Below are 14,528 nucleotides of genomic sequence, written 5' to 3'. Positions count from 1 at the left end.
TATAATTTTCCTTAAAGAAAAAAGATAACATATTCCCAATTACTGTTGCTCACATATTTGAACCTAAAGTAGGCTCTCATATAAGATTCGTGCTACAAATTACAGAACAAGCACCGTATCATAGCAACCCAGCAATACCACTACAGTGACACGCTGAGGATGCAATCCAAGATTCTAATTTAAGAAACTGGCACAGAATATAGGACATGCAGCTTTTTTTGGCAATACCCCTAGAACATTAATAACTAAGAGTCTAAAATCGGCTTTTATTTGAAACTTTAGAGGATCAAGCTTTTATAAAGTAACAATGGAAACGTTTATTAACAAATGATTTACAGCACTGTAACTAAATATGACTTAAGTAAGGGTCTATGATTTCATTAAAATTGAAAATGGTAGGAAAAATTGTAGATATCACATCTTAGGAATTTGAATACATGAACCCTACCAGTTTGATAATGCATTCTAATATACAAATGTATACCATTTTAAGAAAACCCCTAGAATACTATCTAAAACTTTAAAAAGCATAAATATTTACATGCTTTGCTCAATTTCCATTCAAATGCAAATACATTCACAACTACTACACTACAAAAGGGTTAAAATGTACTGTTCAATTTTTATTTCAAAAAATTATGTTACCTTTTGTTATCAAAACCACTTTAAAGATAAGAACAAGAAATGAAGATGAGCTAGTGGGGCATGTTGTATAGATTTCTTGGAATGTAGAACCTTGAGAAGCAGAATACTGAAAAACAGTCTCCTAGAAGAATAAATGGAATATTGTGTCATCTGTTTAATTCAATTTGAATATAAAATCTATTCATTAAATAAAGGTTTTTAGAAGCATCTTTGTTTCATTTGGGACCCTTGGGGAACAAGAAGTGTTAAAACAGACCTTTATAGATGGTTTCCATAGCTGTGATGAGGTTCCATCTTGCAGCTAACTCTACCTGCAACTCCTAAGAAACACCTGCTACTGTGTTAGGAAAAGGATTACCTACTTTAACAAGGTGGTTCAAGTCTCTAGAGCAGGGCCTAAGCGCCACAAAACACCCCACCCACTTCCCTCCTCCATCTGACCAGAGATGGGCTTCAGCATGGCGGTGGTGCTGCAAATCCAAGGACCCTGAAATTATATACAAAATATTGTATATGATATTTTCTGAGAAGATGATGGATTCCTTTAATCAGATTTTCTAGGAGATCCATGTATAATCTCCCTAAAATTAAACACCAGTACTCTTAGAAGTTATTTCCTCTTCTTTTAACATAAGGAATTTTCATAATCAAGGTTTAAAATGATTTGATTCAGTATTTCCAAAAATAAAAAGTTTAATCAGAAACAATTCTAAATAGATTTTAATTTTTTTCTTTCAGAAACATGCTATTTATAGTATTCTATTAAAGTAAAAGTAATGGGTTATAGAACAACATACATTATATGATCTCACTAATGGGAAAATATAGGAAGATGTTCAAAATTTTAGAAGTTTCCTCTGCCTGGGGATTTTTACTTTCTATTCACTTGTTTTTAAGAGTGAGTCTGTAAGTTTTTACAAAAATAATAAAGCCATTATACAAGAAATAGGGTAGTTAAGAATATGACATTTCTCACTGCATAGTCTTTAAATGACTTTATTTTAGAAAACCATGAAAACTGAGACTCACTCATGACTCACAGCAAGTACTGTATCCTAAAATAGTCATTCCTATTCCACAGGAGAAACTACTTTTCTAGATCTTTTTTTTAAAAAAAGTTCTCAAAATATCCAAATATGATTATGTGTAAGCTTATACAGGTGGTTCAAATTAAAAACAGAATTATCAAAATATATGAAATACCAAAATCAGTGCCTGGTTATCTGGTAGCTAAGTAAAACCTGGGTTATTTTTACCTCTCCTACATGAATGATAGAAATTTCCTATGAAGGAAATATGACTGTGAAAATTAAATGCACCTTAAAAGCATTTCATTGTTACATTTGCTACTTTATTTCCACTTTGGATTCAAATTTAGTCACAAATGTATGTAGAAAACTACTTAGAGAGATGACACATTGTCTAATTTCAGTTTTTCTCAGTTTTCAGGAGAACAAAATCAGTAAAGTGATAGATGAATTGGCCCAATTGACTTTTATATCCAAGTCTCAGTTATCTTGCCCCAATTTATTTTCCTCCCTTGAATTGGGAAATAATGATCAGAAAGACAGTGCTATGTTAATGTGATCATAGTTTAAAAAAAAAAAGTTTTCAAAAACTGTGTGTACATAGCTTGTGTATAGGAGAACAGAGAAGCAAAAATAAGTAGAATCTAATCAGTCTTGATATTCCATAATAATTCCATAATTCCTCAAAGCTGCTAATTACATATCATTATAACTTTAAGTGAGTAGGGACTCCAAATTATAAATCTAGCTCTGACACAAATGTGCTGAGTGATTAAAAGTTCATTTCATCTTGTTTCTCAGTACTCATTCATAAAACAACTGTTCTCCAATTTCTTCTTCAGAAAAACTTTACATTACTTTAAAAAGGGAAGAATCGTGCTAAAAGGGAGACCTGCAAAGATCAATGAAGCATTTTTATACCAGAAGAATTTAAAAAATAAAGATCCCCTGCTTTACAGGGTCTTAGAAAAACCTACTTTCAGTACTGGCTTACCTGCCCACGACCTAAAAGAAATCACTATCTCTCTTGTAAGGCTCTCAACTACAAATATTTCTCCTTTGTGCTGTTAGAAAATAACACACTAATTTTGCTTTAGTGCAGACAATACATATCTTGGTTTCATATTGCAGAGGACGAATCAATTGAGAAGATGAAGCTATAAATGACTTGCGCAAGAATATAACCTACCTGTTTTGGTTTCTTCATCAACAAAATGCTAAATTTGTATTTAACTAAATTTGTATGTAAACTATTACTCAATTATAAATCATTATAAAATTGTGAATTACTGCATGATACAAAACGGTGTTTTTCTTTAAATCAATTTAATAGCATTTGCTTCATTATTTCATTCAATAAATATTAAACCAAGTACTGACTGCCTTAATTCTGGGAAGGAAGATAATGGATCTCAGGTCCTGGAGCACTTAACTTATAAAGGCAGAAAACAGCCAATTAAGTAACTAACCCTACTCATGAACCTGTCCCAACAAATTTTGTAATCTACCTCACACATATACCAAGAACATCTTGCCATTGCGCAATGTCTTATACACAGACATTCCACTGAATGGGGAATATATAATCCCATTTTGCCCAAAAGACCAAGTGGCCAGCATCCCAAACTCTGAACATTTTCTAATAAACAACGTTGAAAATCTTTTAATGAATGTGTAGAAATCATAGAAATTACCAATGGGCACTCTGTGATTCACACATCCAAAAGTCTATTTGCTGTTTATACCTAGGTTTCCAAAAGACATCTCAAACTTAAAAATCTCTAAAATATAACTCTGGATTTTCCCTCTTTATCTGGTTCTTTTTCTAATGTATTCCTTCTCAGTGGTGGTAGACCTATGCAACTCAGCTGTCCGAGCTAAAACACCTGGGAAACATCTTTGGCTCCTACCTTTGCCTGTCCATCTCCCCCAAACAATTCATCAACAAGTCCTAGCTTAGTTATATTGTGAATACATCTCTTTCTCTCCATCTTTACTGCTACCACCCTAGCCCCAGCCATATCATGCCTCATCTAGCCTATTAAAACAACCTAACTGATCCTCCTTCTAAAAATCTTGTTCTGCTACAATCCATTCTCCACCCAGCAGCTAGTGATACATTTTTTTTTTTTTTAATTGTCAAGCTTCCTGAAAGAGATGTCCATACTTACTGACTTGGCTTTCCCAATTTCCGTTCACTCCTCACTTCTCCTTAGAGAAGTCTGGTTTCAAGTCTATCAATCCTCTGAAACCCCTCTAGAGTCACAAATGTTGCCTGAAGACCTCCAAACCCATGGAAACATTTCCATTCTTATTTGACTTGTTAGCAGCTCTTCTCACTGTTACTAGCCCCACCCCACTCCCAATTAAAAACATATTTTCTTCCCTTGACTGCCTTGTCTCTACTCTGTCCTGTCTTCCACTCAAGCTGTTGCTCCTTCTTCTTTGATCATCATCTAAATGATGGTATTCCTTGCCCTCTTCTCATTCTATATACATTTTCAGTAAGCAGTTGCATCTCTTCAAATGCCACCTTTAATCTAAAGCTCCTAAATTTTTATTTTTAGCACAGATTTTTCTACTTAGCTCCAGACCCAAATATCTAATTTCCTACTAGACTCTTCACTTCATTTCCACAGGCACTTCAACCCGTCCCACATGTAGAACCATTATCTTCTCCCACATCAGATCTTCCACTCTTTTTCCCTTTCAGTAAATTGCTACCATACATCTAGTTGCACAAGTTAGAACTGTAACATCATTGATTTTTCCCTCTCACCAAGTCCCCCTGTGATACCACCTATCCCCACTTAGATAAGGCCACCATCATCTCTTGCCTGGATTACTGTGCCAGCATTAACGAGTATTCTTCACTCTCATCTCCCAATACACTCTTCACACAACTGTCAGGAATAAGTGCAGGACATGGCATCAAGGCTGTTACCTAGACACTAATTGTTGCTCCAGTCTCTTCTCTAGCCAGTTCCCTATTATTATATTCTTTATCACGGCCACATATATTGCTGGCAGTTCCCAACATATGCTATGCTCACCTACCTCTGGGGTTGCCCATACTGTCCTTTAGGTGGACCTCTTAGAACCCATGTGTCTTGGTCTAACACCTCTGGCCTTTCAGGTCTCAGCTTACCTGTCACCTTCTCCAGGAAGCTTTCCCTGATCTCTCTCCTCACATACCAAAACTGAGTTGGGTCCCTCACACACTCCCCTAGGCTTTCACTGCTTACTCTTATCACAGCACTTGTCTCTAATTGAAACCACCGGCTTACATGTCTATATTTACCCCACCAGACTCTAAGCCCCTAAAGACATTTAATTTCGAAAGAAAAAGCATTCATCCTTTTATTCACTTCACTGAGTAAAGTTTTAATCTCTACAATGGTTCACCTAAAATTTAAGCACTATGAACATCAAAGAGGAAAATATTTCTGTACTAGATTTTGAAAGCAAAGTATGTATCTAGTTTCACAGCAAGCAAACAAAATCTTTTTCCTCTGGCTAATTATAAGAAGAACGGTAGTACAAGTTAAAAAAAAAGCAAATATATATTCCTATAGAAATTATATTTTATTTTACTTATGACTTCAACAGATGTTTATCTTTATAAAAGTCTGTTTGGAAAATTATGTTTTAAAAAAACACCCAGTTTTGCTAAATCAAAATTCAGAGCTTATGACAAAAACTGTCTCATCTTTTTGACTTTATCAATTTAGAGGCACAGGATTAACTATGAGTTCAAATAATCATCATCTTCTGGTAACAGCTATAATTCTAGAATATCCGTTATCAATGAGTGTGAATCAAAGGCAAATCCAATTAAAAAGAGAAAATGTATCATTTTTGAAGCTACATTTAATATTTTATTATCCTGTACTACAAGTTAAGCCCAGTCATTAAAAAATTCTAGTTTCATACACCTAACATCTTTTTAACTATCGTTTATGCAGTTTCCTCACTAACTAAGCAAAATCTGAGAGAGTATCTAAGAGCTTAAAAACCCTGTACTTCTTCTCCCTGCCTTAAAGAAAGCTTTTCTGATGAAATGACAAGATAGCTATTTATTTAGAACAAGAGTGAAACTCATTCCCAATGAAAGCTAAACCAGAATGACTTCTGAGGTCCCATTCAGCACTGGAAGGCTCAACTAGATACAACATCACAATAAGGTTACAGTAAATGCAATTAGCATCGCCGTTCCAGTAGGAGGAGTGAGTTCCCAAGAAATCCCTTGCCTTCAGTATCCAAGTTAGAAATAGGTTCTCTGAATTTTATAATGTGAACCTATCATATTTGGCAAACTACAAAAAAAAATCCTAATAGATTTCTTTAAGAAATCTGATCAAAATTGCAGGATTTCTAAAATTCACCATTACACGAAAAACCCACATAAACAAATTCTTTCAAGGAAAAGTTCAAAAAGATATATATAAAAAGTGGTTTGAAACTGCTCATTAGTGAATATCCTGCCCAGACAAGCAGAGCTTATTTCACATAAACCTAGCCTGTCATGTAAAACTCTTTCAGTAAAGCATTTAGGTTCCCTATTACATAATAATGCACTGAAAGTAATTATGTATTTAAAATCTGTTCCTTTCATCTCCTTCAAGGACATCCTTATAAATAAAGATTGAATCTCAAATTTAGAAATTACTGGAAACTAGTTATTTCAGTTTACCCAATATTTATATACAGTTGTCCACATCTGGAAGTCAACCCAGTATTACTTTTCCACGCAGATCTTACACAATACCTTTCCTAGAAATAAATCTATCAATAATGTTACACGTCACTTAAACCAGTCACTGGCAAAGCACAAATACAGCAGCAAACAATCCTTTGTTTCAAACCTACATTTACTATTTATTATCATAGTATTAAAAACCCAAAATTCATAACTTTGAATCAGATTTAGGCACAAATATATTAAAACAAAACACAAAACAGAAGAGAACCAATCTGCTGGTAGATAGCACAGAACACCACTGAAGGAAGCATAATCAACAACGGGGGATGTGTGTAGAGGGAGGGCCAACAGGTAATTTCTTAATCAAAACAGTGACTCCGTCTATATGACCACACTTGTTATGCACAGAACACTGTATTTGGTACTATAATAGGATATGAAAACACAGATGACTTCTGCTTTCACAAAAATTTTACCATCTCATTCTGGAGGGAGAACATCACTACATAACTGACACTGATTCAGCACAACAAATCCAAATACAGGTATCATTCAAACTGGTTAGCAGAAAGGCCAAAGACAAAAGAGAGTTATGGAATATAAGCAGCCCCAGGTCCTTGTTGCCCTACCTTCAGTAAAAAACTGTGGTCAAGATTAAGATGATAGACGTAAAAACACTCTGACAAAAAACATTTCTTTTTCTTGTTTTTCTTTCTAAAATGCCCTGTCTATTCTGCAAAAATCTGGAATACTTCACAAATCTGTGTGTCATCCTTGTGCAGGAATCATGTTAATCTTCAATAGTTTCAGTTTCAGTATATGTGCTGCCAAAGCAACCACAAGAAAAACATTACTTGATGCTAAATAAATATAAGGCATGACCAAAAACAGTTATGATCAACATATCTCATCTGTTCAACACCTAAGAGTCAACATATACACTAGTAATATTAGTTCTAAATCTTCAAGAGGCAGAACAATGCTGTGAACATATAGCAAATATCAGCTTTACATTCCAAATTGGTTGGGATTATCATGCTACCCTGAATGATGGGATTAAACCTAGGCAAACTGCTATCATATGTTCTCACTTTTACTTGACAGCTCAGCCACAGCTCCGAAAATCACAGAGAAAAACAAAAAACAAAAAAACTTGACCATCTTGTATCAAAGGATAATAGCTGAGTTTTAATTACGATAACTACAGCAAAATCTGATAGAATCAACTTGTCACACCTAAAATTCCAGAATCCAAGAGCACTATCCCCCTTCAGGAAAGTAGCTGATTAGCCATAGGGGGCAGCAAAGTTAAGAGAGTGAAAAGTAAATAGCACGAGGTGAAGTGAGGGCAGGAAATGTTAACAGGCTGGGTAATGAGCCGCGAGTATCCAGAGAAAAGGACAAAGTCTCAATTAATGAATTAAATCAATAGACAGATAATGCCAAACCAGTGATTCTCAACCCTGGCTGCATATCAGAATCATCCAGGGAGCTTTCAAAAATACAAATGCCTGCATCCTACCTTAGACCAATTTATTTAGAATCACTTGAGGGTAGGACCCAGGCACTGATGTCTTTTAAAACTCTCTAAGTGCACAGCCAGGGTTGAGAACACTGCTAAACACATAAAATAAAAATAAGCTGGTTTATATCCCCAGCTTTTTACAATTTAAAAAGTTAAAATTTTAAAAACACACAAAAATCTATTATTTCCCAAATGTATGATTTTTGTTGATAAACCTGTCTTTGTCATCCAAAGAGAGGCAATACCTCATCAAAGACTAATTCATTTTCGTGATTTTATCAAGGGAAAATATTATTCTTACAAGTAAAAATGATTAAACTGAAGGTCAAAGGGGTTAAACAACTAGCCCAAAGCAACTGTGACTCATCAATGATACAGGAAGACAGTTTAAGTGTACTATTTACAGGATGGCACTCTATCCCAGTGATCACACTATTTTACTTAAATACATTTTACTGGATTCTCACTTTACAGGCACTTCATAAAAGGATTCAAAATTCAATTAAGAATCAGAGGAGGTAATAACATTGGGGGAAAAAGAAATTTGACCCTAAATAGGAATTCTGAAGATGTTAAATTAGACTTAAATGGAAGTTTTTCCTTCATGTGAAGGCCAGCAACAGACACTATATTAATTTCTCTAGAAGTATATCCTTAAAAAGTTTTTAAAAATTTAAAAATAAGTTTACCAGAAGAAATATAATATTACTTCCAGAAGACAGTCCTAAAATAGGTAAAATGTTATATCCCTTTGTAAACAAACATTTTTAACATATTCAGATGAATTTCAACTCTCCTTTATTGCCACCCCAATTACTAAAACGGGTTTTGGGTTTAGACGGAATGAAATTAATTTTGAAAGAAATCTATAAACCTTAAAAGTTGAGTCAGTAGTGTCCCTCACCAGCACAGAAAAGTTTAGTTATGAAATTTCAAATCGTGTCATTGTTCTTGTTCCAGATACCCTAAAAGACCACATACATCAAGAAAAACAAAAAAATTTTTTTCCCTATAGGTAAGCAAAGCACTTCAAATGAGCACCACTGTTACTGGACTAAATACCTCCAGTGGGACCCAGCTTCTAAGAATACACCAACAAAGAAACTGAGGAACCTTGGTAAGTTCTTTACCTCATCTGAAGGGGACTTCGATCTCAAAGCCAGTTTCATTCTGTTCTTTGCCATTTACTGGCTGTCTCCCATAAGAAATGCACATCTATACAATTCTACTGGTTAATTCAATTTCTCTGCTTGATAAAAAACTTCTAACTACAACTTTCAATATTTTAAATAGTCACTCTACCCTATTTCCACATCCACACTTATGCTGATGTTACAGCTTCACCTCATTTCACATAAATCATATGTGAAAACTGATTATAAACAAATTATACATTAAGTACACTAGCAAAGTTTACTATTTATGTGAATCCTTCATTTAGAAAATACCTTTGATCTGGATTTTCAAATATCAAAGAGAATGGGAACTAACATTCTTTGCCTATTTTTAGGCACTAATTACATTATTTCACTTAATCCCCCAAATCCTGGGGAGATAGAAGGTATTATCCCCATTTTACAGATAAGGAAAGCAACTCAGAAAGATTAAAATTTTACCTTTGACCCAGGGCTGACCCCAATGACCCAACTCTATCATACCACTCAAATTTCATAAAGCAGGATAACAGCAAAAATACTGAAATCATTTAACCTGGGTACCAGTGTCAGGTGCAACACCATCCAGATAAGTAATCACAGGCCTGAAACTAAGCTGTTTAAGCCTCAGCTTTCTCATCTGGGAATAATATTGGTCTTGCACAGAGTTGGTGGGATAACACAATGAAATATAATTTTTGTAAAAATACATTGAGCTATGGATTGTCACAATATTACCTTAGGTGTGAAAAAGCAAGGGATATCGGGGATTAGATGTTATACAACTTTAGACTATTTCACTTATTATGAGCAATACTGTTTTTATAATTTAAAAATCCAAAGAAAAGTGTAAAATAATTTGTAAATTCTAAATGTTATATAACTGTATGGCATCTACTATTTTACCAAACCAATCCTTCTAGAGACTTACACAAAAAAGGTTAAACAGACTGACAAGCTTCCAATTAACTGATTTTTTTTTTTAAAGTTAAAAGTCTCCTAACTGTTGGTTACCAGAGGAAAAGTTTAAGGTAGAAAAATTAAGTATTATACTAATGTAAATTTAAATACAGAAAAAAATTATTGACAGAATGTTCCTACCTTTATTTTCTAATACCTAGTTCTCAGAGGAACTTACAGAATAAACATAAGAAATTTCAAGTATTTTGGAAAAAAAGTTTTTTTAAGCTATAAAATATAAGGCAGTTAAGTTTGATGACCCACATAAGTTTCTCATTTTTAAAACATCCTTTTAACAAGGCTTGTTTTTTAAATACTTTCCGTAATAAAACAGAATTTGCTCTGAACATTTTCACCATTAAAATCCTGCAACCCACTTACTAAATTATTTCACACGAATAAACTTCTTATAGATTAAAAAAAGGGATTATTTTGTTAATCTTTACCCATAGCATGCTTTAAGGAAAATAGCCGGCACCTTTCCAGTTTAGATTCATGTGGACAAAGTGTAACATAAGCAGGTTGGCATAAACACTTAAAAGATTTTGGATGGCCACAGACATTGAATCACTCCACAGCAAGATTATATTTCAGAGCAGGAAGAAAAATTCTCTTTCATACATGTATTACAGGGCTTTCCACTGGTTTTTGTTACGGCCACAAATGGAAAAAACTACTACTGACAGAAAAAGCACTCAACGTTGTGGTATCAAAGACACTGCCAAAGTACCAAGTGAAGCAACTGAATTTTTAAAAAACCACATTTCAAGCATTTTGGCATCTGGAGTAAAGGTAGTTTTTCCTAGTGGGTAATCTAAGTAAGAATCTTATTCCTCAATTAAATTTACATAAATTTATCCTGAATACGTAACTTTCCTTATAAAGAATACTATATTTTCATGTAAAACATAGAGAATAAAACTAAAGTTCCAATTTTATTTTTTTCTCTACTAGTGAGCAAAATACTATAAATAAAACATTCAATGGCACCTTCAACTTGTTGAACAATACACCATGAAACCTGGATGAATACTGACTGCATATTTTTGCTAGGCTTTTAAAAACAAAATATATTAAAGTTGCATCTCCTGGCTTGAAGCAACCATATGTTTAATATTCAATTATTTTTATTAAATATAAGTAAATATTATATTAAAAAAATATATAAGGAACATCTTACTAAAAAGCAAATTAAAGAAACATGAAACACTAGCACCAAACCTTCAAACTGCAAAAATAATTTGCCAATTTAATGAAAAAAAATAAAAAGGTAAAAATATCTATAATGTTTTAGTTAAGTTTAAAATTTTAAATTCATGAATAGTAGTTCAATGTCCTAATAGGTAAGATGATATTCTTTTATAGCTATGACATCACTCAAGAATTAGTCTTGGCAATGACTATCATTGTGGTCTACCGTTGACTATGCTATGTAAATTTTCACAATTTTTGTATACTAAATAGCAAATGATAAATGCAATACCACAGGCTACACATCTTAAATAAAACCTTCTTTCAAAAGTCAGTTTGATTCTGGCTGTGGGATGTCTTTAATTTAGAAGCACCCCAAGAGGCAGGGCAGTGTAGGATCTGAATGGGGTTCCAGAGCTATTGCAGGTCAACTGTGATTTGATCTGGGGTTTTCTTTAGACTCTTAGCCAAACTAAGGCTGGATTCATAGGCCCAAAGACAAATCAGAACCAGACTGGCCTTAAAGGGGATGCTGGAGCTTTTTCAAACTGATAGAAAAACCTGCTGAACATTTATCTATTTCAGTATGAACTTTTCATTTCCTGGCCTTGCAAAACAGATGATCTAAATTTCTATCAGGTTTCTTTCGTCGAAAAAAAATTTCGAATGTTTAGGACCATTATCATCTTGTTCCATGATGATGCCTATCTCATAAAAAGCAAAGACATTAAAATTATAAAATTAAAAGGTAGTAATCCACAAAGAATAAACTAGAACACCAGGAACCAATTTCTTTCTTTCTTTTTTTAATCCTCTAAACCTAGTGGGAAAAAGGAGTGAGCCAAAAGGAGTGCCAAGTTCTCCTGCAAGGCACTGACACGGATACCAATCTGAATTACTGTACAAACCTACAAAGTCCCTGGAATCACTGCTTGGCGAACTAAGTTTCCATTCCATTGCAAAGCGACACTATCTACTCCTTAACACCTCTCCAAGTTTACCGTGTGTATCTTCTAAGACGATAAAGTATTTTAAGTCTTTCTATTCTTTGGGCTAAAGGTAACATTTAAATCTAATGACCCAGTAAGTAAGACACTACACTAGTCAGATTTTTTAGGCTTTTTCTTTATAAATAAAACTAAAGGCCAGGTAACTCTTAACCGGTGTTTGCACTAGGATTCCTGGTCTGTAAGACTCTTAGGAACCATCAATGGGAAGGAAAGTTAGGAAGAGAGTGCGTACAGGCGCTTTATAATTGGAAAAGTAAAGGATTGGCTAAGAGTGGCCGAAAAGAGGCAGGTCTCAGAAAGGGAAGGTCGGAACGTAAGACAGGTTGTTAAAGCAAGACGGGGAAGGGCAAGGCTCGGGGAAGAAGAGTGAAGAACTCTACCCCTCGGGCCGCAAGAGGAGAGTTCCAGTAGCAAGGGCAGGTAAGCGAGCGCGCAGGTGGGGAGGGGTGCTGACCGCCTCCAAGACCGGAAGAGTTGAGGTGAACCCAGAAGTGAGAAAAGAAGCAAACCTGTTTGAATCAAAGGGGAGTGGGAGGACGCCAAGGAAGCATAGGGAACGCGACTCACACACTCCGAGCCCCAGCTGGGCAGAAGGAACCCCCAGAAAGAAATGAAGAAATGACTGGCGGCGTGGAGGGGAGCCTCCGCGTTCCTCCCCGGGCTGCGCCCTCGGAGGTTACCTTTGAGCTGGGGCAAGGGGTGCAGCTCCGGCTGGTTGCCCTGGCTGCGGAACTGCGACGAGCCCTGCGAGCGCTTCTGCCTCTGCGCCTTGCGCACCGATTTCCGGGTGAAGCCGTCCACTTTCTCCGAGGCCGAGATGGCGGCGCTGGCAGCCCCCGCCGGCGGCGGCGACGACGACGACATCACCACGGCCCTGGCGCTTGGCAGCTCCGGCTGCTGCTTGCACGGAACGGGCAGCGGCAGGAGGAGAAGGCGGGGGAGAGGCGCCGAGAGCTCGCGCCCCTCCGCCCCGTTCCCCCGGCCGCACTGCCCTCCCGCTCCCGGGCGCCGCCGAGCTTCTCCTCGCCGCCCACCGACGCCTCACGGCCACATCTCAGTGCCGTAGGTTCCTGGTCCCCGACGCGCGGCGAGCTCCCGGGGCGACGGAGGCGAGGGCGGGGGTAGACGGGGGGGTGAAGAAGTTGTTGACTCCGAGTTCGGAGGGCGGGTGGACGGGAGCCCGAAGTTTAGACAACTGAGGCGAGGACGCTGGGGTGCGGACGTCGAACGCGCCTCTCGTCCCTGCAGCCCGGGTCGCCAGCCGGCCGGCCCGCCAGCACCTCAGTGGCCGCAGCTAGCGCAGCCCGCCCTGCCTGGAGCCTCCTCCCGAGGCGCTGCCATCGCGGGTCCCCTCCGAGCCGCTGTCGCCACCGCCGCGGTGTCCGCTCTTCCCTGTCAGCGCCGACCCCTCATCTCCCGGGGCGGTGAACCGCCGCCCCGGCCCTGGGCGCGCACACACACTCGCTCCTCGAAGCGCCGAGCAGTCCGAACCCCCTCCCCCACGCGCCCTTCCGCAGCCCACAGAGAACCCCTGGCGGGCGACCGCTACAACTTGAGAAGGTGCTGGGTAGAGGCAAGGCGGGGGGAGTGTGAGTGCGTGTGCGCGCGCGCGCTAGGGCGCGCGGCCAGGGGGCGGGACCGCGCGGGGGATGGGGAGGGAGGAGATTGACTGACAACTTCCGCGGGGTCCCGCCAGCCTCTCGGAGGCCCGGGAAGGAGTAGGGGGTGGGAAAGCATGCCAGCTCCCTCAGCCAATCGCACGGCTAAGCGGCAGCAACGGGGTGAAGCTTGGCCTTCTGCAAGGGCTATCAAACTGGGAGGTTAGGCAGAGGAATGGGGCGTGGTTGTATGACGGACTTCGGCCACAGCCAATCGTTAGTGAGGATGACAAGCGGAGTGCCACTCTCACGTCACAACAGTGTAACTAATTCTCTAAGGAATGAGGGGAGGTGCCCCTCCACCAGCGAGCAGCTTTGCACGCCTGCGCGACAGCTCCAGGCTATAACTGCGCTCCTGACAGCCTATGAGAAGACCGGGAAACTAGAGGAGGGAGTTTAGAGAACAAAATAGAATGCGCCCATTCTTCCCTCCCCTCTCTACTGGCCAATGAGGAACTGAAGCGACTGGTGGAGAGCTTGAGGGCTGGGGCGCGAAAGAGCGTCAGGTGTTACGTCACTGAAAAGGGGTGGAGCAAAGGCCTGGTAGGGGTGGAACAAGCAGTGTGATTGGTGGCTGAAGTAGTCCCGCGGAGGAAGGAGAGGAAATGAACTTGTCCAATCAGAGCGAGGTGCTGGCCTCTGTGGGCGGGCCTTG

General features: G+C 38.4%; 1 protein-coding gene across 2 annotated transcripts in view; it reads right to left on the bottom strand.

Moving 5' to 3' along the window:
- PPP2R5A (protein phosphatase 2 regulatory subunit B'alpha) overlaps nt 1-13,830 on the bottom strand; it is a 98,766-nt gene extending 84,936 nt beyond the window's left edge. Inside the window, exon 1 of one of the 2 annotated variants that reach the window (XM_082471847.1) lies at nt 12,896-13,830. In XM_082471847.1, the coding sequence (XP_082327973.1) occupies nt 12,896-13,079 (184 nt within the window). In that variant the 5' untranslated portion in view covers nt 13,080-13,830. The remainder of the gene's footprint in view (nt 1-12,895) is intronic. The other variant, XM_082471848.1, reaches the window with a different exon arrangement.
- Nucleotides 13,831-14,528: the final 698 nt, after the last annotated feature.

The sequence above is a fragment of the Balaenoptera physalus genome (assembly GCF_965194825.1).
Source record: "Balaenoptera physalus genome assembly, chromosome: 1".
In the NCBI taxonomy this organism is placed as follows: Eukaryota; Metazoa; Chordata; class Mammalia; order Artiodactyla; family Balaenopteridae; genus Balaenoptera; species Balaenoptera physalus.
This window is presented reverse-complemented; position numbering and strand designations above follow the sequence as displayed.